General features: G+C 38.1%; 1 protein-coding gene across 1 annotated transcript; it reads right to left on the reverse strand.

Annotated features, from left to right (window-relative positions):
- Positions 1-2450: 2450 nt before the first annotated feature.
- On the reverse strand, positions 2451-24591 carry LOC131787598 (uncharacterized). Its single transcript, XM_066167165.1, has 17 exons — positions 24492-24591; positions 23232-23584; positions 22700-22864; positions 20745-20858; positions 19850-19981; positions 19329-19425; positions 18544-18762; positions 17277-17653; positions 16376-16543; positions 15834-15944; positions 15151-15270; positions 8566-8656; positions 7823-8206; positions 7513-7641; positions 5205-5333; positions 4505-4873; positions 2451-3684 (listed from the first exon to the last, which is right to left on the reverse strand). The coding sequence occupies exons 1-17, from the start codon at positions 24556-24558 to the stop codon at positions 3035-3037; spliced, it is 3675 nt and encodes a 1224-aa protein (XP_066023262.1). The 5' UTR covers positions 24559-24591; the 3' UTR covers positions 2451-3034.
- Positions 24592-26215: the final 1624 nt, after the last annotated feature.

The following is a 26215-nucleotide window of genomic DNA, read 5'->3' on the forward strand; positions in this document are numbered from 1 at the left end:
CTTCATATACACCTCCTATGACTCCGGTCATAAAGTTGGACATAAGAGACACAGGATAGTAATAAGAGGAAGGGAGGCTGGGAGTGGGAGCAATGGTTATGATGGAAATCTGGGATGTTCTATTGATGGGAGTTAGGCCGAACAACATAAGTAAAGACCCTCTAAGACTCTTTGCAATGTCGTCAATGTCACTTTACTTTCTAATAATAATGATAACAGCAGCGTTAAAATAATACTTCTACGAAAAAACTCCTCCCTACTTTCGCTCGAAGTATTCCTTCCTTTTGTTTTTTGGCGGAGTGTTTTCTAAAAGGATGTTTACATTATGTCAACTAGGGGTCAAGACTTACGAGAAGCTACAGAATCTGCAGTTTTTTAGTGCTACCAAAGCTTATATTCGAAAGCTAAAGTAATTTCAAAGTTTAAGAACGGATCCAAGAACTTTTTAATCCACATTCGCGTGATTTCTGAACTTTTACACTTTTAAGATCTTTGTTCAACATTTTTTTTTCCTATTTGTGAGTGTTTGTTTCTTAGATCTGAAAAACAATGTTGTTATACACAAGACAAACACTAAAGCCTCCACGGAAAGTATTAAGTCCAAACGGAGCTTTTTTCATAATTTCAAAAGCCACCTAATCAGGTTTTGTTTTTCTTGCTGCTATCAAGGAAAGTTACTAAGTGACAACAGATAACATTCTTAAGGAAAGCTTCTTATGCCCTCGTATTTCTTAATTCCTTTGGAAATCTGAACCGCGTACTTAAATTTGTAAAAAGAGGGTAAGCTTCGAGGTATCAGAGAAAGAACGAAGCAAAAGCGCAAAAGCACAAAAGCAAAGAAACAATCTACAGAGCCATTTGAAGAACGATACAACTTGTGACGGTACCGGTGCGTTTCACACCGCACATCAGCTCGTCTAAGCGACTTCTGCAATTCGTTAGGGATTTTAAGTTTTCTGCCTTCAAAGTTTAGCTCTTACCGGGATATCTTTGTATGCTTCTGAGGTTTGGCAAGCCGGGAGAGGTTGTGTTACAAAAGGCAATATTTAACTATTCGCTGTGGCTAAATACCCGGTCTAAATAGAACGGTCTTGAATAGACTAGGTGCCCGGCAGTCAGAAATTTTCACAAAATTTTCAGTTAAAGGTTTCTCCAAACTTAATAAGAATATCAGATGTTTGTGTAGAAACAAGCGATGTTAAGCGATTACAAAATTGAGTTGCTCTTTTTTTGTGAACAAATTCAATAACATCGCTCAATTGTCAACACCTAGAAATACAGGGTAATTAAATATTATCAACTGAGTTGATAGCGTAAATTGGCCACCGTAAATGGTTTAAAAGCTGAGCCAAAGTAAAATATTTACCTAAACACTCCAAATTCAAAGATATAACATTTATATTCCGCTGGGAAGACTTGAATTCCTCAACCCAGCCAAACGAGGTTCAAATTCGAATAGATTGGCGCATAGATTGATAGAGTTCCTATCTGTTAAGAGAAGTGGCGCCGATATAGTCGTCAATGTTGGCGCCGTGGAGGTCAGGTTTGGGGCCGTTGAATGGATTGGATTCAATGTAACCTGTGTGAAGATTAGTGTAGCTAGGTTCAACGTTGATACTATGGCTACACCACTAGTTTGTTTATGATAGTTGTCCCGAACGTCAAATAGTTGAGTGTTGATTGCTATTTACTAGGAAAAACAAAGTACAGCGACAATTAACGGATGAACCTTAAATTCATTTCAGTTTGATAGTTGGTCGATGAAAGAAAATGAATCAAGGTGGTCTGAAATCTTTTCAACCAGTGTGACCACAATTCAATATATCAAGATATTTTTTTTGACTTGCGTGTAGTCCGAGTTTTGCAGCTCACACCTGTTGAGCTCTGGTTGTTGATAGGAAAGTCTGGCTTATCATGGAGCAGTGAAAACCATTAAAGGTTGATAAGGCCAGGACTAAGGGGCTTGTCGAAAAGCCACAATAACGATTTCATTCTGAGACCAGGACAAGTTGCGAGCTTCTGTGGTGCCACCTCAATAAGACCCACCCACGTTGCTAACTTTCTAACTGTAGTAAACAAAAAAGGAGATGAGCGCCTTGTAAAAGAAAATAATTACCAATTAGACTGCACATGCATGGGTATTTCGCCAATAGGGTTAGAGAATTTTTTCTTTCCTCTTCTTACTATTAACGAACGACGGCCATGCTCCACCATCATCTACAATTTTTGTTAGATGTGGATCTTTCTACACGCTCTCCCTCGTCTCATGAGTCTCTTATTAAGAAATTTATCTTTCTATCAGTAAAATTTGAAGTGTCTTTTAACACATCCAGACGCCCAGACAATTAAGATGAGAGCAACTATTAACCAATGTTCAATTCATTATTCATTTTTTTTTGTTTATTTTCAAAGTGAACTAAGGTTAAAAGAACCCATTTTCATACCAACTAGCCTGTCTCTTGCTCGTTCGTTGAGTTGAAAATTTCACTTCCTCGTACTTATTCGGTCAGTAATTAACTGCGATATAGATATATGTACTATGCAACATGTAACTGCACGGACTTATACGATCGGTTGTGTAGACTGTTTTGTCTGTTTCACGCTCTTATTTGATTGTTCTAAACATAAAATCCTGTCAATTGCACGCACTTATTCAGTCCGTCCTACCACTTAATACTAAACATACGTTTGTTATTGTGTAATTGATGTTTAAATTGGTAAAACAGACTTTTTTAGAGCGAGATCATCTAGAACATATGTATATATAAACAGTATCCTTACAACGTAAGTTCACTATTTCATCAAAAGTAATAATCTACTGTTGGTTAGTTTTGGTTTGACTGCTGCGTTTTCAGTAAGCTTAGTAATTAACCATAAATTTCCTTTAACTTGAACGGAAACACCGAGTCAAATATAGCTTTATTGCAACTGCTATTATCACTAACACTATAATTACTGTGATCTGCGTTACTATTACAGGTAACAAGACATCAGAGACATCAGTGTTTGAGGGTTTTCTGATGTCAGTAAACAGTCATGTGTGGCACACCACACTTGCATACTCAAAGTGATAACAATGGTGATATGTACCGTAAGGACAGTCAAGCACATCTTTCTCGCTTCCCTCGCAGTAAATATGATCTCTATGGAAAGGACCGGAGCTTCGCCCGTATTGCTCGCCACGCTGCGCGTGTCTTGCACCTTTAATGAAGCCCAACTGATGGCAGACGACATTTGCATCCAAGATGTCCCACGCGTGGTCACATATAATTCCCCATTGGCCCCCTACGAAAACTTCAACACGGCCAGAGTTGTGTGACCCTCCCGCCAACCGAACAATATTGGAACCATGGGTGCACCGCACGCTGGCGTCATGTTTATGAGTGCAGTCGTGTTTTCCCCATTCGTCATGAGTGCATTCGTGGAGATATTTTTCATTTCCTGAACAAACCAAGTGGTCAAGCCAAATAGGTCCGCTTCCTTCGCCATGAGTAGCGTCCTTATAAGGTTGTACGGCTTCTTTGAAGCCAAGTTGTCTGCAAAACACGTCGGCATCGGCCTTGCTCCACTGATGGCTGCAGATGGTTCCCCATTTACCATCGTAGAACACTTCCACTCTGCCCTCTTTTGGGTCCGTTGGGTCGTGATCGGTGTTATTTATTCGAATGCTCCCATCGGTAATTGCTAAGAATCACAATAAATATCCTGTTAACCTTTGTGAAAGGAGTACAACTGATATAACTAAGACAAAAAAACAATTTCTAACTTTTCGATGTACTTATCCTTTTTTATTATTCGTTTTTAATCCATTTTGATTTGTTTCCACCAATGTTTCTGGATCTTGCTATTTATTGCTCTTCCTTTTACTACACAGAAATTTTGAACTTGGGAACAATTCCTGCAGGGGTATCGTTTATGATGACGTATTCCGCTCTGTTTGTTCTCCTATGGCCATTTCACACTAAATGTGCGTTTTTCAACAAATCTGATGGCATCTTCATTGATAGAAAACCCTCTCGTAAAGGCCATCGTTTGACAGTGAGGTCTTAAGCAGGTCTTTGTTGGACTCAAAGGTGTGCAATAATCGTTCTAATCGCTTAAAAACGTTCTGTTGACCTTGAGCTCTTGAGACCCTGAGTTTTATTCAAGAAATATGAAAATTATTTCCTTACCTACAGCTGTAACCATGACTAGCTTTGCTGGATGAGCTTAAAAATAGTTTAACGCAAACACATTATGGATTACCCATTTTATTAGACAATTCAATAGCTACACAATTTGCGATCAAGCCTCGTATTGATAGGGACAACTAAGGAACAATTAATTAATTAATGCATAATTATTAAGTAAAAGGAATTTTTTTTTCATGTTTTCCCGCAAAGGTAATCTTGATTACGCACCAAAGGTACAATGACCAATCAACATTGAATCAAAGTTTAAGGGAGGAAGGGGGGAGGGACTCGCCAAATTATTACTCTAAATCAAAATAACTCAACCATCATACCTCGATATTGTGCCATGAATCCTTTAAATTCCTTTGAACCATCAGATGTAAACTTCACGTACAGGTTGTTGGATGTGCTTGTAAAAGCTTGTCGAGGAGGTGTGAATCCAAACAGAGTACCAATCGCAGGAGCTTTACTTGAACCACCATCGTACACAGTGACGATATCGACCTTATCCTCAGTTCCCAATCGTTTAAAGACAAGTTCAATGTGTCCATTTGAGGTTATATTCCAAGTACAGTCCATGTCACTTTTGTAGGTTTCTTTTTTTGTGGGTGTGGGAGCATGGTTAGATTCGATGTAACCAGTTGAATCTGACTGCCATACAGTCAAATTGACACAAGATGATATTACTGTGGCGTTCGGTGCTGTGAAATCAAAGAAAGTTAGGTTCTGAAATAAGGCTTTCGTTGATATGTCACACGTCATGTATCCCACATATCTTGATCATTGTGTAAATAAAAGTCAATAACGCACAAGTAGCTGGAAGAAAATCAAGGATAGGAGTGCCTCGAATATTTATTTCGAGAGCTTCATCAATGAGATCTGTTTGAGATTCGTACTTCGACGACAAAGGAAACAAAAAGTGAAACTCTGGTTAGTTAAAAAAAAGGCTGTGAGTCTAAACGCTAGATCACAAGAAGGCAAAAGACGAAAACATTGTAATGCAGGCGTATCAAACAAATGTAAAAGACCTACCCCCACAGGTTATACCGGTTCCTGCTAAGCCTGGATCACATCTACATCTATAGGTACCAGGAACATTCTTGCAGGTGGCATTGGCATGGCAAGTTGACGCAATCTCTTTGCTCTTACATTCGTCCACATCTGTTTTGCAAAGAAAAAGAAAAAAAAAGACTTTGCAAACCATTCCTAGAGCATATTCACATCTCAAGGACGTAGTCGACTTTGTCCGCCGATGTTGCTTTCTGTTGTATTCAAGTCGTACATATCAAATACACTCAATCTGACTCGATTCCTCTACGGTAATTGACAAATCGACTCACCGGAAATCGAATCATGGGTTAACATACCATGAGCACATGGGAAAATGACAACATGAACCTTCCTCGTTATTAAAGCGCGAAACAGCTGGGATTCGACTGGCAGAAGAAGACAATAAAGCTAAGCCCTCGCCCAATCTAACTCGATTCGTCTACGGTGGCTGCCAAATCGACTCATCGGAACTCGACTCGTACGTTAAAAGTCGAGGGGCGTGGGCAAAAGAATAGCAAGAAAAAAATTACAATATGAACTTTCCTCGTTCTTAAACTTTTAAACGGGGGTAGGAAATTTTTAGGAATCGCCACGGTTCACAAGGAACGACTTGTAATTAGCTAAGTCGATCAGTCTCACCGGAAGTCGATTTGCAGAAGAACACAATACACACGTTAAAGCGTTAAAAAGGGTAATAGATCTGAGTGAATCGACACAATTCGCACGGGTCCCCCCGATTACTTTTAAACAAGTCGATTCGAATTCTTCCGTGGTCGATGTCGTAGTAGACCCAAGTATCTCTTTCTACGTCGATGTTGTTCATTACAAAGTATACTTGGCGTGCTTGCTTTCGGCTTTAGTAAGTTCCCATGATTGGGATAAGATAACCCACGGACAATCAGATCAGGAGAGCAACCGTTTCCAAGGCAAAAAAGCAACAGCTTGAATCTCTGCTGGTACCCAATAGGTTTCTTTCAAAAACAGCAGTGTCTTTTCTGGAGGACACATCTTCATAGGAAGGAAGGCATCTCCATTAACGTTTCTGAAAATCCCTTTCCTTTGCTCTTTACGATCTTAATACTGCCATTATAGAAAGCAATGAATTTTATAGTTGCCTGTAGATATTTACCATAACAGGTAAAGAATTACCGTTTTGTGCTAGTTGGTTGCTGATTGTTTCGTGCACTTACAACTCTGGAGTCCTTTTGATAAGAAATTTATCACAAGTTCGAGAAGCTAAAACTTTTTCTCACCTCCCTCTGTTTAGGGTGTTCAACGCAATCTTAATTTGTGCATATTCCCTGGGTTTGATTACTAATTTAACTGTTTTCAATGAATAATTACATTTACCTATGGTTTCTTAACCGTCTATTCGCAACTGAACGCAAAACCATTTTTGTCTTCAATACAGTTGAATTTATCAATTTCACGCAACCTGAATTTATACTTTTAAGGGTTAACAATAAGTGGGACGCTTCTTTATAGTTATGAAACGTAGAATTTGAATTAAAAATTTCCTTTGTAAACATAAACTTTGATTAACGCTATTAATTAACTCTACAATCGCGTTTATTTTGTATCAAGTCTTCTCTCAAATAAGAAATCAATATACGCTTTGCAATGCCTCAACCTTTTCAATGGCACAATGTCTATTATACTTAATTGTTGAAGTACATCACTCTCCTAAACAATCTCGAATAGATAACAATGGTGTGGATATACCTAACCTGAAATGATTTTAGAAGTCGCCGTGAAGGACTAAAACTTGTAGAATCGTATACTCAACTGAATGAAAAATGGCAAGAATGTTTAAAGAAGCCACGTTATTTCATTGTAAGACTGAATCATAGACTTCCCAGATGACGGGTTGACTTTAACTGAGACGAGTCGTTCGATTCGACAACCGTTTGAAATTTACGGAATTCTAACTGTCTTGGAAATTGACTTCCGGTAAGACGGGTCCACTTCTTAGGGATCGTCCGATTTAAGTGAAATCGAGTGAATTCGGTAATAGTTTATCCCTGTCTCGTAGTAAGCTGTAGAATATTTTATAAGTGACTTCCGGTATTACATTTCCATCTCAAGAGGAACTATTTTATTCAGATGACCGTAATAAGCTCGATTCGAAGCCTGACTTAAACGAATCGTATCAATTTGGGTGTATTGGACAACCTTCTTCCAAGTGACAGAGAGATTAATTTTCTTTCTGACATCAAATGTTGAAATAACCTACCAGGGTGTTGAAAATCGCGACGCACCATTGAATAATTTTTAGATAAAATCTAGGTACCTGTACAGTAGTTAGTGATTTTATCCAAATCGAATCCTTTGTTACAAATGCATTTGTAGTGGCCAATAACATTTACGCAATGAGAATAAGGTGGACAGTGATAATTTTGGTCAGCACATTCATCATAATCTGCAAAAGAAAACAAATACAAAATGGTGATTCCGTTTCTTTTTAAGGTGATGGCAGGCGAAATAAAAATTATGGCAAACTTAATTTTTCGATGAAGCATAACAGTTACTGCACAGTTCCCTCGATGTCCCATGAGATAAAAATTAGCTATACTGTACTTCATTTTCTTTAAGGCACTAACCTCTCTTGCAGGTAAATCGGTGACAATCAGTACAGTTTACGTCATTCCATTCGTAATGATGATTTTTGAGGAAGCCAAGAGTATGAACACAATCTTCATTGCCATAGTTGTTTGGTTGGCCCTCTGCCCAACGCCTAAATTTGGATTTGCTCTTATCGCTCCACACAAAATTCCCTTCAGAGCTGATATCATTGAGCCCCAACCAGGAGTGCTCTCCACCATGCAGACTTTGGACAAAAACGTTTTCTTCTTGGTTGCGTATGCTAGGAAGGTCAGCTTGCTTACGGCGACAAGCTCTATCGCTGTTGTCCCAGTTATCGCATGCAGCCACTTCACTGTAGCAATAGTTATCGAAATAGTGCCAGTCGTCTTTGCAAATGTTGTCTGTAAGATAGACACGAGTTACTGGTTTTTTTTTTCTTTTTTGAATTAATTTTAGTCATGCTCTTACAACTATTTAGTTCTTAGGTCGTGGAAAGAGCGATGAAGGGCTTATTTTCTTGGAGTTTTTTTCCCTTTAAAGGTGAAGAATGATTGTACAGCTGTAAGTCTAGAGTTATCTTTCCTACTCTTTATGTTCTCCTTTATTTGCAATTATACTTATGGCATTTTTTTCCTTCTTAATGTGATCCGTTCCATGTATAACGAGAAACACTCAAGATGTTCAAATATATTGCTAATTGAAGACCTTGCATGCGCTGCAAGTTCCTACGCTGATAGGATCTGAGTAAGGTTATTCATACCTCCCAGCACCGCATATGAAACGTTCAGTGGGTCAAAGCGTTGCACATACAGTTCTTTAACACAAATGCGGAATGCCTTTTCTGTGATAGACTGAAACAAAAACATATTTTTTTTAAGATAGAATTAAGAGCGTGTCCACGAGAGCATCAGGCAGTCGTGCTACATGCCATCTCACCGATTTCATTCGCCAGTTTAAAGGGTCTTTTTCCCAAAGCTCAAAAAGACAAACTGGTTTCTGTTTTGGTTTTTTGCCGGGGGGGATAGACCACCTCCCCCCCGGTTTTTCTTGGTTTTCACCAAGGAAATCGCTTCAGAATATGTAAAATGTATGAAGCTCTCACTGCGATGGTATTTAACCAATTACTCTGAGGGTTGGCACACATATTTTTACATCCTTAGTTAATATCCGCCGCAAGTATTGGTCAATTTGATTGACGGCTTGTTAATCAACAGAGGCAAATAAACCAGTGTTTTTAGACTTTTCAATTCATCCAAATATTTGACAACTTTAAGGTCAAATATCTCCCTTTGCCAGAAAGCTACAACACTAATCTTCATTCCTCTTTATTACCCATCATTTCATCTCTGAAAATCATCAAAAAATCTTTGGGCACTACCATATATTTGTCTTGGATGCCCTTTAAAATCTGCGACTGTGACAAGTTTCTATCAACTACACCTGTCACGCAATTCTTGCTCCAGGCCGTCACTTGACCAAATAAACCTACATTTTTTAGCAAGATAATTGATGAAGAACGATAAAAAATGTGAAAAACTTTCGAGATTTTATGTCAGAATGGAAAAGTTCGCGTTTAGAGAGATGCATGTAGGCGAAAAATCGATGGGAAAATCGTAGCGTTTCTTTCTTCTGTCGTTTATTACTTCGAAGATTTGCTAAAATCAGAGCTTTTTTACAGAACAAAACATTCATTAGTCTATGATTTGATTGTTTATTATCATTATCGCACAGTTCACAATAAGGAAACTGTAACAGGAGAGGAGATTTTAAAGTCACATGTCGCATACTTGTTTAAATAAAAGCTTTCGTTTGTAACAACTTCGGCTTTTCCAGACCGCGGATGACAGGAAACTCTGCCCCCCCTAATTTGATAGAAAATATCAACAGCCCCATTACATTAATTCACTGCACCATGTTTTCAGAAAATAAGACTGGAAAATGTTTTTTCCACTTTCCACCATCAAGAAATTCCACGTAGAAATAGTATTTGTAGCCTGTCTGCGTGACCTTTCATGAGAAGTAAAAATTGTTTATCTTTTTTTTCAAGAAGACACTTCTGAAAAGTTCTTAATCCTTCTGTTATCTTATTTGCCTGTTTTTTGACTGCAAATATCATCTGCATTTGCTATTATTTTTGCTGATTGTCATGGCCTTTCCTGCGTGCGCGTGCGAGCCAGTTCATACACAGCACTCTTTCGAGTTTCTTTGCGTGGTGTCGGGGTTAGGTGTGTAGGTCTGGCTCAAAAGATATCTGCACGCTGCAACACGGGTTCCTATGTTTTGTCCTTTTTCTTTATTTGTATTTTTATTCTCTTCCTTGCATTATCACACATGTATGTTTTTTTTATTCCCTCGGCGCGTTCCCTTAGATTTGGAAGTAGGCTATGAAAAGTCAATGTTGAGCAGAACTGACACCTTTTCTATCACTATTTGTTTCAAAGAACTCCTGTTATTTATAACTATATTTCTCAAGAGAACGTGTTTTTATTTGCTATTTATTTCCATTAGAACATGAAACCAGGTGCTGAGTTTTTTGTTTCGTGACTCCCACAAACTGTGTTTGCGACAACATCAATTGAGAAATCAAAAGCAATTACGCCCGAGAAATTCGCTTTTAGCCTTCTACCCGCAGAAGGCAAATCCATATAATGAAGCGTTTTAAGACCTCTGTAAACTAGAGACATTACGTGATGTTGAGGGGTCAAATATTTACACGAAATCCGTGACCCTCAAAAGGATCACGTACTCGTACATGTGACGTCCGAAAAATGTCACGCATGTATATCACCCTAGGCGCACCTGGCGAATTCTATCCACTGGCTTCAATGGTAAAGAGACAACTTATTTACCATTTGTATATGAGCAAGCTTATTTACCCTACTTGTAAAACTCCTTGATAAAGTCTGCTATTGTTAGACGAAACGCGTGGGAGATAAATACAAGTTTTTACTTTCTCAGTTCGCGCAGTGATACTCACTAGTTTGTTCCGTCAAAAATGCTTTTAATGTGTAGTAACGTCGACCTCGTCAGAAAAATATGTTCACCCTATCATAATCAATTGTTTGATACCGTAAGTACTAATTTAGGTACATCATTGGGCTTTGATCACAATAATGAAAAAAAGGTACGTTTCCTCACGCTCGCCAAATTTATTCTTTGGAAAATTATTTTACTGGACGGCGATGTCGCTTAGCTTGGCGCGTCTTGACTCTGGCCGACGAAAATTATCGAGGTGAACCTCATGATTTTATTGTCAAATGTTTTAAAAACTTGGTCTGACCTTGATTTGCACGCAGAAAAAAAAGGCAAATTCCGAGCGGTATTTCGAAATATTTTAATAATTGGCCAATTTATGAACTGTTATAACAGCCCGAGGAAAAAGCAAAATTGAAACAACCGGCGTATCGGTCAAATGAATTCCAATTTTTTTGACAAGGCGTTTGTAAGTTCATTTTTCCCAGTAAATTTACGAGGGGGTCAATAAGTGTTGGTGTATCAGTTGTATAACGTCTTCATAGCGATGCCAAATAAGAAATCGAGTGTCTAAAAAGCCCTCAATTCAACCTAACATTCAAATTGATAGAGTCAAGAGGGCGCAGTTGTCTTGGTCATTTGCAACTCACTGTAGTTCCAAATGTTATTTTTCTCGCGCTGGCCAGGGACGGCAACAGCTCATACCTCTAAATTCGTGGGTGTCCAGCATAAAAAAAACATTTAAGAGAAGTCAATGTATCCCAAACGTGCGTTTCGTTCGAGAAGAAGCTTATTCTAGTGCGTATTACGAAGGTCGCGATTTCACGATATACCTCAAATATCGTGCACAACTTGGTGTGAGATTCAGACCTTCGGGTTCGTAAATGCCGGTATCCTCATCATAAAAATCGGAGACGTAAAGTTGAGAGAGGTGAATCGGAAGATGGTAGAAGAAATCGAAGCTGGTGGCGATGGGACTGTAAACCTAATAGAACGCATACTGTAACTGCTATCTTAGAGTCGGCAATGAATAAGGAAGAAGGGCGAGGAGAGCGCTTCTCTGAACATCAGTTTTCCTAACTGGTGATTTGTGACTGTCATGAACTTTATATCATATGACTGCTAGGGATACGCATGTACTGTAGGGGCGCTCACATAAATAGAGGTGGGCGATGCTCCCTCTAAATTTGGAACTGCGACAAGTTTATAGTGCACACCAACTGGCACAGTTTGGAGCACCTCAGGGTCTCACTAGGCTCATCATATTAGAAACCTTCAGCAAACTAATCGTAGAAGCGGGTGGTTATCAGCAATGTAACGATAGGATTTTAAATTATCGAGTTTTTATGCTAGCGCTAAAAATATATATATATATACATATACATAATTCAACGTAGAAACAGTGAGATCTTGCTAAGTTCAACAAAGCGTAAGTGCTACCAGTTCCTATTCAGTCAACCGTAAATAGTTGTTATTAGATCATAACTGTAATTAGTGTTAAACTGTAACCGTCACCTGTCATGTTCTTTTATGTAGTTGTTATCCACCAGAGCTTTTCGAAAGTGATTAATCCTGTAAAAGGTGAAATTCCTGCCTAACCAATCGTTAAAGTAGGTTACGTGATCCTTTAGATAATTCATGGCATTACCTAATCCTTTGTACTTTGGGCTTAAATAGAGCTGTTTTGTAGAGTTTTTGAGTGGGGGCCAAAAAGTGCAGTGGAGCTTGCAGAATAAATCTACGTTGAAGCCAACCTTGTTGTTGTTAGTCATTGTCTCGAGGATAGTCAACAACCGTAATAGATCCCGGCCTTCCCGCAGCCGGCGAGTGCCCCCAGGAAAGCCCTTTTCCAGAGGAAGTTTATAGAGTTGTTCCCGTCCGTCCGTTTATTTTTGAAGGCAAAAAACCTGTTTTCACAGCAGCGTGCACAGATCTCTGAACGCGGGTCATCGCGAGAACTATACCCAATCCGTCACAGACAGGACAAGAAAGCGAGATATTCTTGCTAAGAGGATGGATGCATCAAGACGTTTCAATCATTGGCTGCCAAAAGCACCCTAACAAAGGCAAACACAGTGAAGCTGACAAAAAAACCCGCCTATGATAAGATCAAGAGGAAATGGACGATGACCGGCTTGCCATTCTATTGGAGGTGGCTACGTTCAAGGTCGGTCCTCAGGTAAAATTCTTACGAGCAATCCCTAACTAGCCAAGGACTTTGGATGGGCCCTTTTGGAAAACACAAAAAACAGCCTCATTGTCTCAGAAAGCAAAGAATTATCTCTTAGACGTGTGCTGGACAGGAGAGGAAACTAGCAAGGCAACCGCCTCTAATGTCACTTCCCAAATATCGAGTATAAGAGACGCAGCGGTCAGAAATGTTGTCTAAGACTGACTGGTTGATAGAGAAGCAAATCGCTCGATACCTCAGCCGGTTATCTGCCGTAAAAAAAATTTGTTTATTGACGAGATCCCCCTCTGTAAATATGAATGAGGAAGAAGAGGCCGATGCCGATGATCTAGCTTCAGAATTCGAAACTGACTGAACAAGGCAGAAGATAAGGAGGGACCTTACAAAATTTTGACGAAGACTGCAGGAGAGGGTACAGTTGTTATTAAGCTAAAAAAAATGCCCTTTGCATCTCACTTTTCTTTCATATTTATTGTCTTTGCTCAGGAAAACAACTATTTCTTGGGATTTTTTCATCAAGGGAAATTTGCAGGAAGCCTAATGATCAGAACACTGCCGGCTCATTCTTAATAAATTTAACAAGTCACGCAATTAAACGCCGGCAACACTCGATCTAGAGAGAAGTAGATTTATATGTAGTAATATAATGCTTAAAAAAAATGCGGATATTTTACGATAGAAGCAAGCAAATAATCATAGAGATCTGCAGATTATTCTGAAATTGTTATCTAGCAGACAGCATGAACAACGCGCTTGAATAATTCCTACGGAGAGTCTTTGGGTCACGCGACAGATGTTAGCTTTGCGGAGTTCTGCATGGAAATGTTCGATGGCGGTAAGTGACAACGACAACTCTATTTTAATTTTATTTTCGGGATAGAAGCAAAGTTTTAGTTTGATAGAACTATTGATATTTGCTCTCAAGCAAGAGCGCAGAACTTCTCGTCTGTAAAAGCCGAAGTTGTAGCACACTTAAACTTGTAATAATGTCAACTAACACGCAGCGTGTGACTTTAAAATCTCCTAAAATGAGCAGTGATGACGATAAACAATCAAATTTTAGACTAATAAATGCTTTGTGTCGCACCAAAGCCATATTTGCTGATTTTAGCAAATCTCCAAAGTAATAAACGACAAAAGAGAGAAACGCCATGATTTTCCCATCGATTTTTCGCCTACATGCATCTCTCCAAACGTGAAATTTTCCAATCCTATAAAAAATCTCAAAAATTTTTCACATTTTTTTAACCTTTCTTCATCAATCATCTTGTATAAAGAGCTAAAAAATTTAGGTTTATTTGGTCAAGTGACCGCCTGGAGCAAGAATTGCGTGACAGGTGTAGTTGATAGAAACTTGTCACAGTCGAAGATTTTAAAAGGCATCCAAGGCAAAAATACGGTAGTGCCCAATGATTTTTTGATGATTTTCAGAGACAAAATGATGGGTTATAAAGGGGAATCAAGATTAGCGTCGTAGCTTTCTGGCAAGGGGAGATATTTTACCTCAAATTTGTCAAATATTCGGATGAATCGAAAAGTCAAAAAGCACAGTCGTTTATTTGCCTCTGTTGATTAACAAGCCGTCAATCAAATTGACCAATACTTGCGGTGGATATGAACTAAGGATGAAAAATATGCGTGCCAACCCTCAGAGTAATTGGTTAAATACCATCGCAGTGAGAGCTTCATATATTTTACCTATTTTGAAGCGATTTGCTTGTTGAAAACCAAGATAAACCTGGGGTGGTCTATCTCCCTCCGGAAAAAACCAAAACAGAAACCAGTTTGTCTTTTTTAGTTTTGGGGTAAACCCTTTAAACTGGCAAAATTTCATTAAAATCGGTGAGATGGCATGTAGCACGAATGCCTGGTGCTCTCGTGGACACGCTCTTAATCGTACCTAATTCTTTGATATCACCTTGGAAACATTGTTAAGGTATATATAGTAAGTTGTTGATGGCACAACTCAGAGTTAATTGCTTCTCTGTAAATGCTATGACGACAAAAATTATAATTTTTAATTACAGTCAACTGTGCCTCGAAGAAACTGAACCATTGAACTACAGAAGCAATCGAGAACACAAAATAAACCATACATGGCAATATACAATAAAAGCATAAAAGCAACAAGCGTTCTAAACGCTTTTCCATGATAATGAAATAATTTATTTTTTGACACACCTCAATCCAGCTTATGATTCCATTGCACTCTGCTGGAGCATTGCTTCCACTGGTAGAATGCCTCGCGCTAATAAGTACTTTTGGCGGCTTTTTGTAAGCCGATCGGGTGTAACTGACATCCTTTTGATGATATGAGGAAAAATTCTCAATTAAAAAATAGATAAGTCATTCACCATCAATTAGCAATAATAAAACTAAGAAAATACGAACTAAACAAAACAGTCAAAGGGAGATTTAATTGAGATGTTTTCTTCGTATAAGTGACTCGAAAAAAACACAAATTTCATTGTCCTTACATAACTTTCCCCCACACTCCATATGAATACATCATTAAAGTGCACCGTGACTGGGTGGCCAGAACAAAACAAAAATTCCAATGAGCCAATGAATTATAAGTCAAAAGGACGAGGAACGCTCGCAACATAAATCTATTTAGTTATCACTTCAGACAGCCTTTACAAGATATCTAATTAGTTAATTGGGTCTCGTGAATTTTCTCAACCAATTGCGCGAAGTCAAGTTAAGAAAAATTGGTTGAATCCCTGATATACTTAAGTTACAAATGTAAAATTGGTCTATCAGTTCACTACATGCGCGCACGCGTGTATGCACGCAAACGCACGCACACACACGCCCACCCGTACAAAAACTACCCTTTAAAATGGAATGGGCACAATACTCACCTTACAGAAAGCGTAGTTGTAATCTTTTGACGGCAAACCAGTATTTGGAAAGTTTACAAGGCCATCCTCCTTAAACCATGGTCTGGGTGTTTGGCCAAAAGCCAGCCAGCTCTGAGAAAAAACGAAGAAATGGAGGCAGAAAGATGCATGCATGGACACACGCATGGGTAGAAAGTGAACCCGGCAAAAAAAAACGATGTTTGGCGACTAAGACATTGTCGAGGGCAAAATTTTCTCGTACTTGGGTCCTGTCATTATCAGAGACATGTCGACTATGCCGCCGATGTATTCTTTTTTTCAAGTAGAATAATAGCACACCCACTTAGAATCAAGAAGAAGTCGTTCTAGATTTTTAAGTGCCGCACGACGAATCCTTTAGTTAAGAGGATGAAATCTATTTCTTACAAGAATGTCTACTATTAGAGAGAGCAGTAGCTTTAGAACCTAGTTGTGATCGTATTTAGAATTCCAAGAGCTAAGGAAACCGGATAATTTGGGGTAGGCACCAGCTATAATAACAAGCCTGAGCCAAAAAAACTTACCACTGAAATTTCGTCATGAATTCCTGCGAAGTTTTGAAATTCTCTGAGACAGATCTGAAAAGAACCCGTTGAAACATCTTCAAGCCATAAAGAGGTAGCATCATGCTTGAGACCTGTTCTGTGATGCACTGCTGTTGCAAAGATCGACGGTGGCTCAGAGTACTTTCCCTGAAGTTGAAAAAAAGATGAGGAAACTTCTTTGATAGGGAAGTTATACTAAAAACGAAAGACGACAGGAACCAGCACAACCGATCAACATTAGGTCATGAAATGGCATTGTAACACAGGGCATGTAAATCATGTAATGATAACTTTATTCTACAGGGCCGGGTGGTTAAAAGCTGGGTTGAGATGACCTAAGGTTAGTATTTTTTTAAATTCGTCATAGTTCCCTTTGTCTACAATTCGATGGTTAGATGCTCTAAAGAGAGTAGAGGATATTTTCCCAAAAAGCTTTTGATTCTGTACTCAAGTAAAGGTCCCCCATTCCCCCTGCTGGAGCTTATCCTGGTTTTCATAACATGAAGAGGCTAGGAGAGTTACTACTTCCATCTGTATGGGATGCTTATCCATCGCCAGGTTAACCTGCATTTCATCAGGCTTCCCTGACAACTCCTTGGTCGAGAGCGACCAAGGGAGAGTAACGTGTTTTGCCCCAAAGCAAAACACACTGACCGGGCCAGGTCTCGATCACAAGACCACTGGACCCGGAGTCCAGCGGTCAGAACTTAGGGCCAAGTCTCGAACACGGGACTCCAGCGCACTAACCATTACCAAACCGTGTCTTCCACAACGTGAAATAGGAGCAGCACTAGAATCGTTTGAAAGCATCATAAGTATGATATATATATCACAAAAAAGTTCAAATTCTCTCACTCTTGCATCACAAAGGAATACATACCTTTGGAAAACTGACTGTTCTGCAGCTAGTTCCAGTCCACCATGTAGAGAAATTCACTTTCCCTGCTACTCCTCCAGATGGAGCTCCCTGATAGGCCACCCAGTCGACTGACGCGAAGCTGTCTGCAAGGTATTTGTTCTTTCCAGTTCGCGTAACACAGGCTGTAAACTGAGTTATGTTAAGGCTTTCGACCCAAGGTGTCGTAGCTTCATGTACCCAATCGGCATACGTGTAGTTGAAGTGGTTAACAGTAAGTTGCACATATATTTCCATATGAGGATAGAAAACGAACGGCTTAAACTTAATAACATCACACTGATCTTCTATCCAGGTAGGAGTATTTTGGAACTCGTGTCTTCCTTTCTGCATAGGGAAACCTACGGTTGGACGGAAACAACAATAACGAAACAATAAAAAAAATATACGTTTTGACCATATTTCATACTCTTCCAAAATGTTGACGCGTATTAAGCAAGTGATTATAAACAAATTCGCTAGGTATTAAGCGAATTAAAGTTAACGTTGCTGCAACACGCACCAGAGCTTTGAATCCGGTCTGTCTTGCACTAGGTGGACATGTTTAAATGAAACAATTTTTGCTTGTGAGTTCCTCTATTCCTTGCTTGCTTGCTAAGAAGTTTGGCTTGTAGTCTCCCTTAGTTTGCAAAGGCATAAAATAGAATACTTGGGTATTTTCTGCCAGATGACAGGCGTATTCAGGGGGGAAAGATGAGCCGTTTTTGCGAAATGGCCATTTTGAAATTTTATCATCATTTAGAATTTAGTCTCCTCTCTGCAATATTGTTTCTCAAACCAACCATTAAACTCCGTCTGCAACTTCCTTGAAAACAAACAATTCCAACTTATTCATAGTCTTTTGCAAACTCAAGATTTCACGCGGTGTTTCTGTTCTAGCCAAACGAGAAAATCCCTTCTCGACTCTTCAACATTTAAATTTCACATTTTCACGCCCTTTTTGCACGAGCCAAGCAATCAACGAATCTAAGGCCCCGTAACCATTCAATACAACAACATAACCAAACAAATAAGCGGTCTTAATAAGCAAGATTTTTGCAGCACAAAATAATATTGGTATACACTCTGACGTAGGGTTAACGCTCGAAACATCATCTTTAGAAACATTTTAAGGTGGCCCATCTACATTAGTAATTCAGTTAATAACACCAAAATTATATCGTTAGATATTTCATTCTGGAAGAAAATAAACATTCAAACATTTGATAGACAAACTGACAATGTTTCGTACCATTACAGCTTCCAGGATGATAGTTTGTATAATTGCCGCGTGTTTCACAAATCTCTTTTTTGAAGAAACACATGTTCTGGAAAGTGCGACCGTTGGAACCACAGACTTGTTCCTCATACGATGGGCAGTTACTTCGGCAGATACAAGCATAATTCCAGGCAGTAGAAGCATAGCAGAAGCTTTCGTAAGAGCAGTTAATGTTTCTACACGGATCAAGGTCTGAAATGGAGTAAGACATCATACTTAGATTTTGATAACAAAGGAAACAGAAATGAATGGGATGGGACTAAATTGAACAAATAAATAAAGAACAATAATAACAACAAAACAAGATGAACACCCGTTGCCTAGCAACCGCAAAAAAAGGAGACAAATCATGGAGTGATTCACCCCCTCACCTTTTATCATTTAACAAATGTCTCACGTAACTGAATACTCGTAGACCATTGGTATAGACAGAGTTTGACTTAAGAATGGGTAAAAACTCTTTATAAATTATATATATATATATATACTGATATATATATATATATATATATACATATAATAGAAAAAAACAATAAATTAATCACTAAAAAACATGCGTGATAAAATAAGGTCACGATGCAATTGGATGCATTACAACTTAAGTGCTCGACACTCAACTTCTGCATGATGATCATTGAGGCACATGAAAACACCGAGAACACTTGCCAATCATTCCTTCTACATACCAAAAAAATGACAACTGTCATTTTTTACGAATAAAATTTATTTCAACATAGAAGGCGGGTTGTCAGCCTTACCTCCAATTATTAAGTAGTCTATAACTACGTCGCTTCTTTGGTTACCGAATCCTGCGTGATCTTTCATGCAAATTTGAAATTGTTTCTTAGTCACTCCCTGGGAAGATAATAAAAAAGAGGAAAAATTAGAGATAAGCAATAAAATGACACAGAAAGTAACTTAGAACTTACTTTTTAATGTGAAGAATTATGAAGACCAAAGCTCTCGTGCTGAAGTGAAAAGGATGGAAAGAGGAGAAAAGAGAGAAACAAAAACGAGGAGATTAAAGGCAAAGGACTTATGATGACAGGAAAGAAAGAAAAAGAACTAAAAGAAAGCAACGTAGAAATCAGCAAATTAAAAAAAAAAGTGATAAAAAAGGAAAGTAAAGGGGAAGCTACTTTGTCACATATTCTCTTTATTTAGGTTCAGGTCCACACTATAATTCACTTCTCTTCTAAGTTTTGTCTAAATCTAACATGATCATCGAGTTAACGAGTTATAAGAAAGATTTAGGAAGGGGATTTGAATTGACTTTTACCTCCATCCAGGTTAGCAAGGGCGCTTTTTGTTTTGGGCCACATCCAGTGTCAGACTTGTTACCTTGAGCAGCATTGAAAACAGATGTCAGAACGACTGGCGGGTTAAAAAACGGCTCGTCGTATTTGATCGTCTGTCAAAATCAAATCAAAATCATAGAATATATACAATTCGGTAGAGGAATCCGACAAATATCACTTAATTCTATTCTGCTTTCGAGCCAATTAAAATCAAGTACATTTGATCACTTATCTTCCGTTATAGCTGACTAATATAAGCTTCAATTACAGATATAAATTTCAATTTTCCTTTTTTCATTACGGATATAATTATCTGTTTACATTCGGTTCTCAGCTGGACAGAAAAGGATAACTGTTCTAGCTATAAATGCAAAAAATTCTGACGGACATTTTAAGCATTGGAATGACCTGTTTTGAAAATAATTCAATGGTTCGGCTTTGTTCTTAAGCTGATCCAAAGAGAAAATAAAGCAGAAAATAAAATAACATATATATCGTAAAGTATATGAACATAACTGTTTATTACAAAACAAACAAACAGAGGAAAAAATATCCAAAACAGAAGAGAAAAGGCAAAATCAAAAACAGGAATCAAATAATAGGCATAACAGAAAACAAAAAACAACAACAACAACAAACATAATTCGAAGCTGGCTAAAGTTAGGCCAACACGGATGACCCAAAGTTTACTTTCTCTTCTTTTTTTTTTTTTTATTTTCATTTTTCACACAAGCAACGGTCCTTTACCGAAGATTGATCTCGTCGAGGACAATCTCGTTAAATATGTAGGATGATTTGAAAACATAAATCCAGTAGATTGTTACAAATCTTAGACCAATTTCTTTCGGGAAGCAATCACTGGTAGACTTACATTACCTTACACAGTGCATACTTGTTGTCAGCTAAGGGTGAGTCCTTTGCAGGAAACAGAATGGTTTTGGACTCCTTAGCTCTCCAATTTTGAGGATAGTTCTGGTATGCCACCCAGTTCTTCAGCAAAGACCACAGGAAAAAAACATGCAGAAGTACAAATAAGCTAAGGAGCTGAATGATATTCACACATAACCAATGACTTTTCAAATTAAAATAATATCTTCAGTGAGATAAAAGATAAGTTAGCAACTTAATTTAAATTAATATACTTTATTTAAGGGCAACAGCACGACACCACAAGAATTAAGTGCCGCTCTCGCTAAGAGCGGTCCTCTTCACTTCCCGTCGGATAAAAAAGTTTTCTTTTATATTTTGCCCATGAAAAGGGTTTAGGACACATGTCCCAAAAATAGTCTAGTTGTTCTCCAATTCTCTTTTTTCGCGTCGCCACAAGCCAAAAATAACTTTTGGCCAGACTAACCCTGTGGACAGCGATCGAAAGTGTAAATTTCATAGATTTTGTCGAACGGGCAGCGACTGCAATAATGTAGCTCACGGAATTCTGTCTTGCCACGAGTTACAAGATGTATTCAGTTAGTTCACAGAAAGAATTCTCAAAATTCAGGCGTTAATCGGGCTGAAAAAGCACATCAGTGCATAGTTTATACACTAACGAGGTCAAGAGGTAAAAGTTCCGCACAGTAATTAAAATCGAAAGTTATTAAAATGGATTGGAAAATTTTATATTTGTTACAACTATTGTAACTACGAAGTATCACGCGATGAGATCCTGGTCACGGCACCAATGTTACAACTATTGTAACTACGAAGTATCACGCGATGGTCAAGACAGCTGTGTTGTTTTATTCATAACTTAGAAGTACATCGCAAGCATTGTGACGTCATAATTACATAATTTATGACAATATTTCAATGAGAATTTTATGTTTTAAAATGTTTACTTGATTCATGGAAAGCAAAGATTGTAGTGGTTGCGGGTATTTCAGCCCTGATTTGGGAAAAATAAAACAGTTATTCGTATGCAAACATGAGAAAATAGCATCTAAAACTTTTCAACCTATTTGAAATAACCAGTAACTACATCAATTCAACTTTTAAACTAAATAAAAAACTTGATTGATATTTTGAATTGATTTCTGTGATGTGGAAATGAAATCCAGGTATTATCTCAAGTTTTCTACAAATGTCTTCAAGGTCAAATCCTAAGTCTCTCTTCGTCATCAAGTTTCAGTTAAGATATTCTAGTTCTAGCTTATCTTTCTTCAAGTCATACTTTCGCGGCGCAATAAACATGTTAGAAAATTTCGTATTTCAGTCGCTAGAGTTACTATGATCATGGACAGTTGGCTTAAAGACACCTACATAATATGCAGTTAAAGCAGAAGTTATAGAATTGAATAACAGAAAAATAAAATTCAAAATGTGCCATGTATTTCTGCCAGAGGAAAATCACGAAACAAGAATAACCGAAAGAGAAGAAGTAAAAATAACAGTTGATTGTATTGGAAGATGGCTTTTCTGTTTGTCACATCAGCAATGCAAAGTTAGGCAATTAATTATGTAAAAATGCATGGAACGGTGTTTATCTAAGGGGATCCGATATCTCCCAAGATTATAAGCTTTTTTGACCCATTATTCAAGCGCATTTGTTAACTCATGATACCATGCGTTTGTGCCAAGTTTGAGCCAGATAAGTGATTTGAGCATTATCGCCTCCGCATGCTTCTGCCCGGTTTTCTCTTTGGGCACGTTCATAAAAAGGGGAAACACACAACGAAAAGAAAATATAAATACATCAAAGTATCATGCAAAAGCTAAAAAAAAGCGAGCCATTACTAAAGAAAACATTGTGGTTAAAATCTAATCGAAAATGAATTAGTAAGTATAAAACAAAAAAACAATTTGTAAAGCAGCACAATGACAGAATAACGGCTCACCACTTTAAGTCCTTTGTGGAGCCCATCGAATACCCTTGACTCTTGCAAACAAACTTCAAATTCACTTGGCGAGATGTTTTCAATCCAAACCAGCATTGCATCGTATTTCCGATCTTTTTCAGTGTGCTGCACAGTGACGTAAACTGTAGGAGTTGTTTTAAAAGCCTGAATACAACAAAAGAACAGATAAATATAATAACAAAAACTATATTCTCTGAGTAGACCCAATCACGCAGTAATATTCTACCAACCTTTGCACCTCATCGATGCCAACCTAAATTCAATTAAAGCGGGTGAATCAGTCATAGCGTCATTTAAGGAATTATGCGCCTGGTACTTTTGCACTAATTAAACCACTCAGCCCTCTAAAAACGAGGACGGATGATAGCAAAGATGTCTTTCTACAAGGCGCAACATCGGGTTACCCACAAGCAAACTCGATTGGCCGTAGGAATTGATATGTGAATATAAGGCTGACCCAGTACTCTTAATAAATTAGTCTCAGAGCCCCCGAAAGATCAAAGAATCGTACATTTTTAAATGTCACCCGGTTGCACTGTGATCCTGTAGTAAATTGGTTAAACGATGTTTTATCATGTTCAGCTCCTGTCTGTGGACCTTGAACTGCAAACCAGTCGATAGTGAAATTATCACCAGATCCAGGGCCTCCTTCAACGACGCAAGCCGTGAAGCGATCGTATTTTACATCTTCCACCCAAAGAAATATAGAATCGTAGACATTGGACGATCCATTTCCTCGGTTGACTGAGGCAATTACGCTCACAGGTGTTCCCCTGATGAAACGGTTTTGAAATTTAACATTTCGACATATGTAATCATCGTTTACTTGGCTGAGGCGAATGTGTCCTGCCTGCGGTTTCACACCTTAAAAGAAATATATATATTTACTTGGGTGAACTCGCGCAGCAAATTATAATACAATAACGTGCCTGTTATAGCAATGCATCCTAAGCAACGACTTACCTTTCTCAATCAGAAATGAGTTGTAAACCCAACGCATACGATCACAAAGGCTGATCAGACCGATAGAAAATATCTCGAGAAAAAAAACCTTAGGCAAAAAAAAATTAACTGCTTATACTTTAAGAGACTTTGTTAGGTTGGGTGTGACCTCAGACAGAGGATCCAGATAGAGAAATACGAAATGGAAAATCGGAGAAAAAAAAGAAGGTGCTGTTAACAGACACCCATGCACTCATTCCCAATGAGGAATCAATGAAATCACGAAAATATTTGAAATATTGAATATTTCAGAAAATTTGCCTGTTGATTACTGAAGTTAAATGTTGATATGGGTCATTAGATTGATGTAGTGCTGGATTCTACCAGATAACGAATGAACGCATAGGCCTCATTTTCCCTCCCAAAAAAGACTTTTTAAAGGCACGCAGTTAATAACAAGTTTACTTTTTACCCAGAAATTACCACCCTTCGTGTAAAAGCAACACAAATAATTATTTACCCAGGCGTTGTTTAGACCAAGAACATTCAACATAAACGAATGACTAAGATTTGCGCTGTGTGCTCAGAGATGACGGTATTTACTGCACTACTATTAAAGTATATAAGAGAATCCTGATGTCTGGCTCAAGTATAAATTTGATCAACAGATGATGTTAGTGCTGTCCAGTCATGCAATTGAATATAACCACCAATGTAAGTAAAAATACCCAGTTTCGACACGAATAAGGCAACTCTAGATTAATAGCTATGGTTGAGATTACCGTAAACTTGGTGGTAAAAGCAACTATTAAAAAAGAACTCCTTTTACCTTCGACGCTGCTGGACATGACGAAACTAATCAGCAACAACAACACTTGCCACGCAGACAACACCATGGTTTCAATGTACAACCTTACGTGTACACCACTCCTTCAGAGTGGAAAACTCTTCGCAAGGCAAGTGAATTTAAAGGAGATAAGGTGACAACATGACTTTAATATCGAGTGCGCACGCATCAAAAGAACAAAAGAACTGGGATCATTTGTTTGAAAACATTGTGATCTAATTGCGCTTAGATGAGGTCATCAGAACAGTTACAACTGAGCCTCAGGAAGATCATCTTATCTCGATTAACTAATATAAATAGAACAGGGGTTTTTGCTTCACATGAACTCTTTAGTCTACTAAGCACTCCCTTTGTGGTTCACCCAGCTACAACAGGAAAACTTCTCATCAGCTCTTTCAAATGGCAAGTCGTGTCGAGAATAAGGGGAACATCTGTTGACCAGTCCTATTAAAACACCAGCTCTCTAATCTTCGGAGTCAGGGAGTCTTCAATTGACGTCTGTTCTGAGATTTCAATCTTAAATCAGACCACACCTTAATGAATGAAATTCGTGCAGTTCTCTAGAAGAGCGTCACCACCCCTTTAATTAAAGTATAACTTTTACACTAAAGACGACTCACAAAAGCTAACAATAAAAAAGGCTTTGAAGATATACCTTTCGATCTTTCTAATAAGTCTATGCATTAAGCCTTTGTGCTATTTTCATATCACCGCATTTTGCAAGAATTTCTGCAGTCGTACCTAAGAGAAGTTAATAACCTTAACCCTAATTCTGGTTTTTAAATCATGTGGTGCAGTAAAAAAAAAATCGATAAGAAAGTAGATAAATATATAGTATGAAGTCAATTCTACGAATGTTTCTCCAGATAACTGCAGCTGTTTTTCATTAATTTCTTTAGATGAAAAGAAAAATTGATAACAAAACACTAAGTATTGGTGTGTTTTAGATAAAAGTGGCAATGCTTAATTCAATTTCAAGTGTACATCTTATTTTCATAAGACAGGATTTTGCAAGAATTTCTGCGGTCGCGCCTAAGAGAGGTCATTAGGTCAACAAGAAAACGACATTCATCTCTCCTTGTGCCACAGCACGGCATAGTTTCAAATGTATCGACAAAGCAGTAACGTATAGGGAAATGAGTGCAATAATGGTTCTCCCATTTCAACAGGTTAGTCTTTCTGGTCAGGTTGAGTAAAAACGATCAGGTAACCTCCAACCCTACTTGAATTCGATTCAACAATTCGCTCTCAAAATGATTGAGACCATGCTTAGGTCTTTCCTAAGCGTGGTGGAGGTCAAAAAATCGACTAAAGGTAAAAACTGATAAAATTATTTGTTCAAACACAGTATGGAAGAATCCGATTTTTCTGTTAAATAGTATTTTAAAATAGTTATCGATTTATATCACTGACAAGAAAATATAATGCTTGTCATAAGAATGCGACTGTTTTGCATAGCTCTTCTGTCCCCTAAAATCATCATACGGTATTCAGACCTTATCTCCAGGGTCGTATGATGCTATGTATGGGACTGCATGCCGCTTTGTAACTCTATATACAAGCAAATTTATCCCTTAGCCATATCTCCCTCGTATCATGCAAGAAATGATAAGCATACAAAATTACGCTGTGACTCTATGTAGGCGGCCAAGAATTTATACTGGAACGTTTTGTCGAACTTCTTGAGAACATCAAATGTCTGTATA

The sequence above is a fragment of the Pocillopora verrucosa genome, chromosome 5 (genome assembly GCF_036669915.1).
Source record: "Pocillopora verrucosa isolate sample1 chromosome 5, ASM3666991v2, whole genome shotgun sequence".
NCBI lineage: Eukaryota > Metazoa > Cnidaria > Anthozoa > Scleractinia > Pocilloporidae > Pocillopora > Pocillopora verrucosa.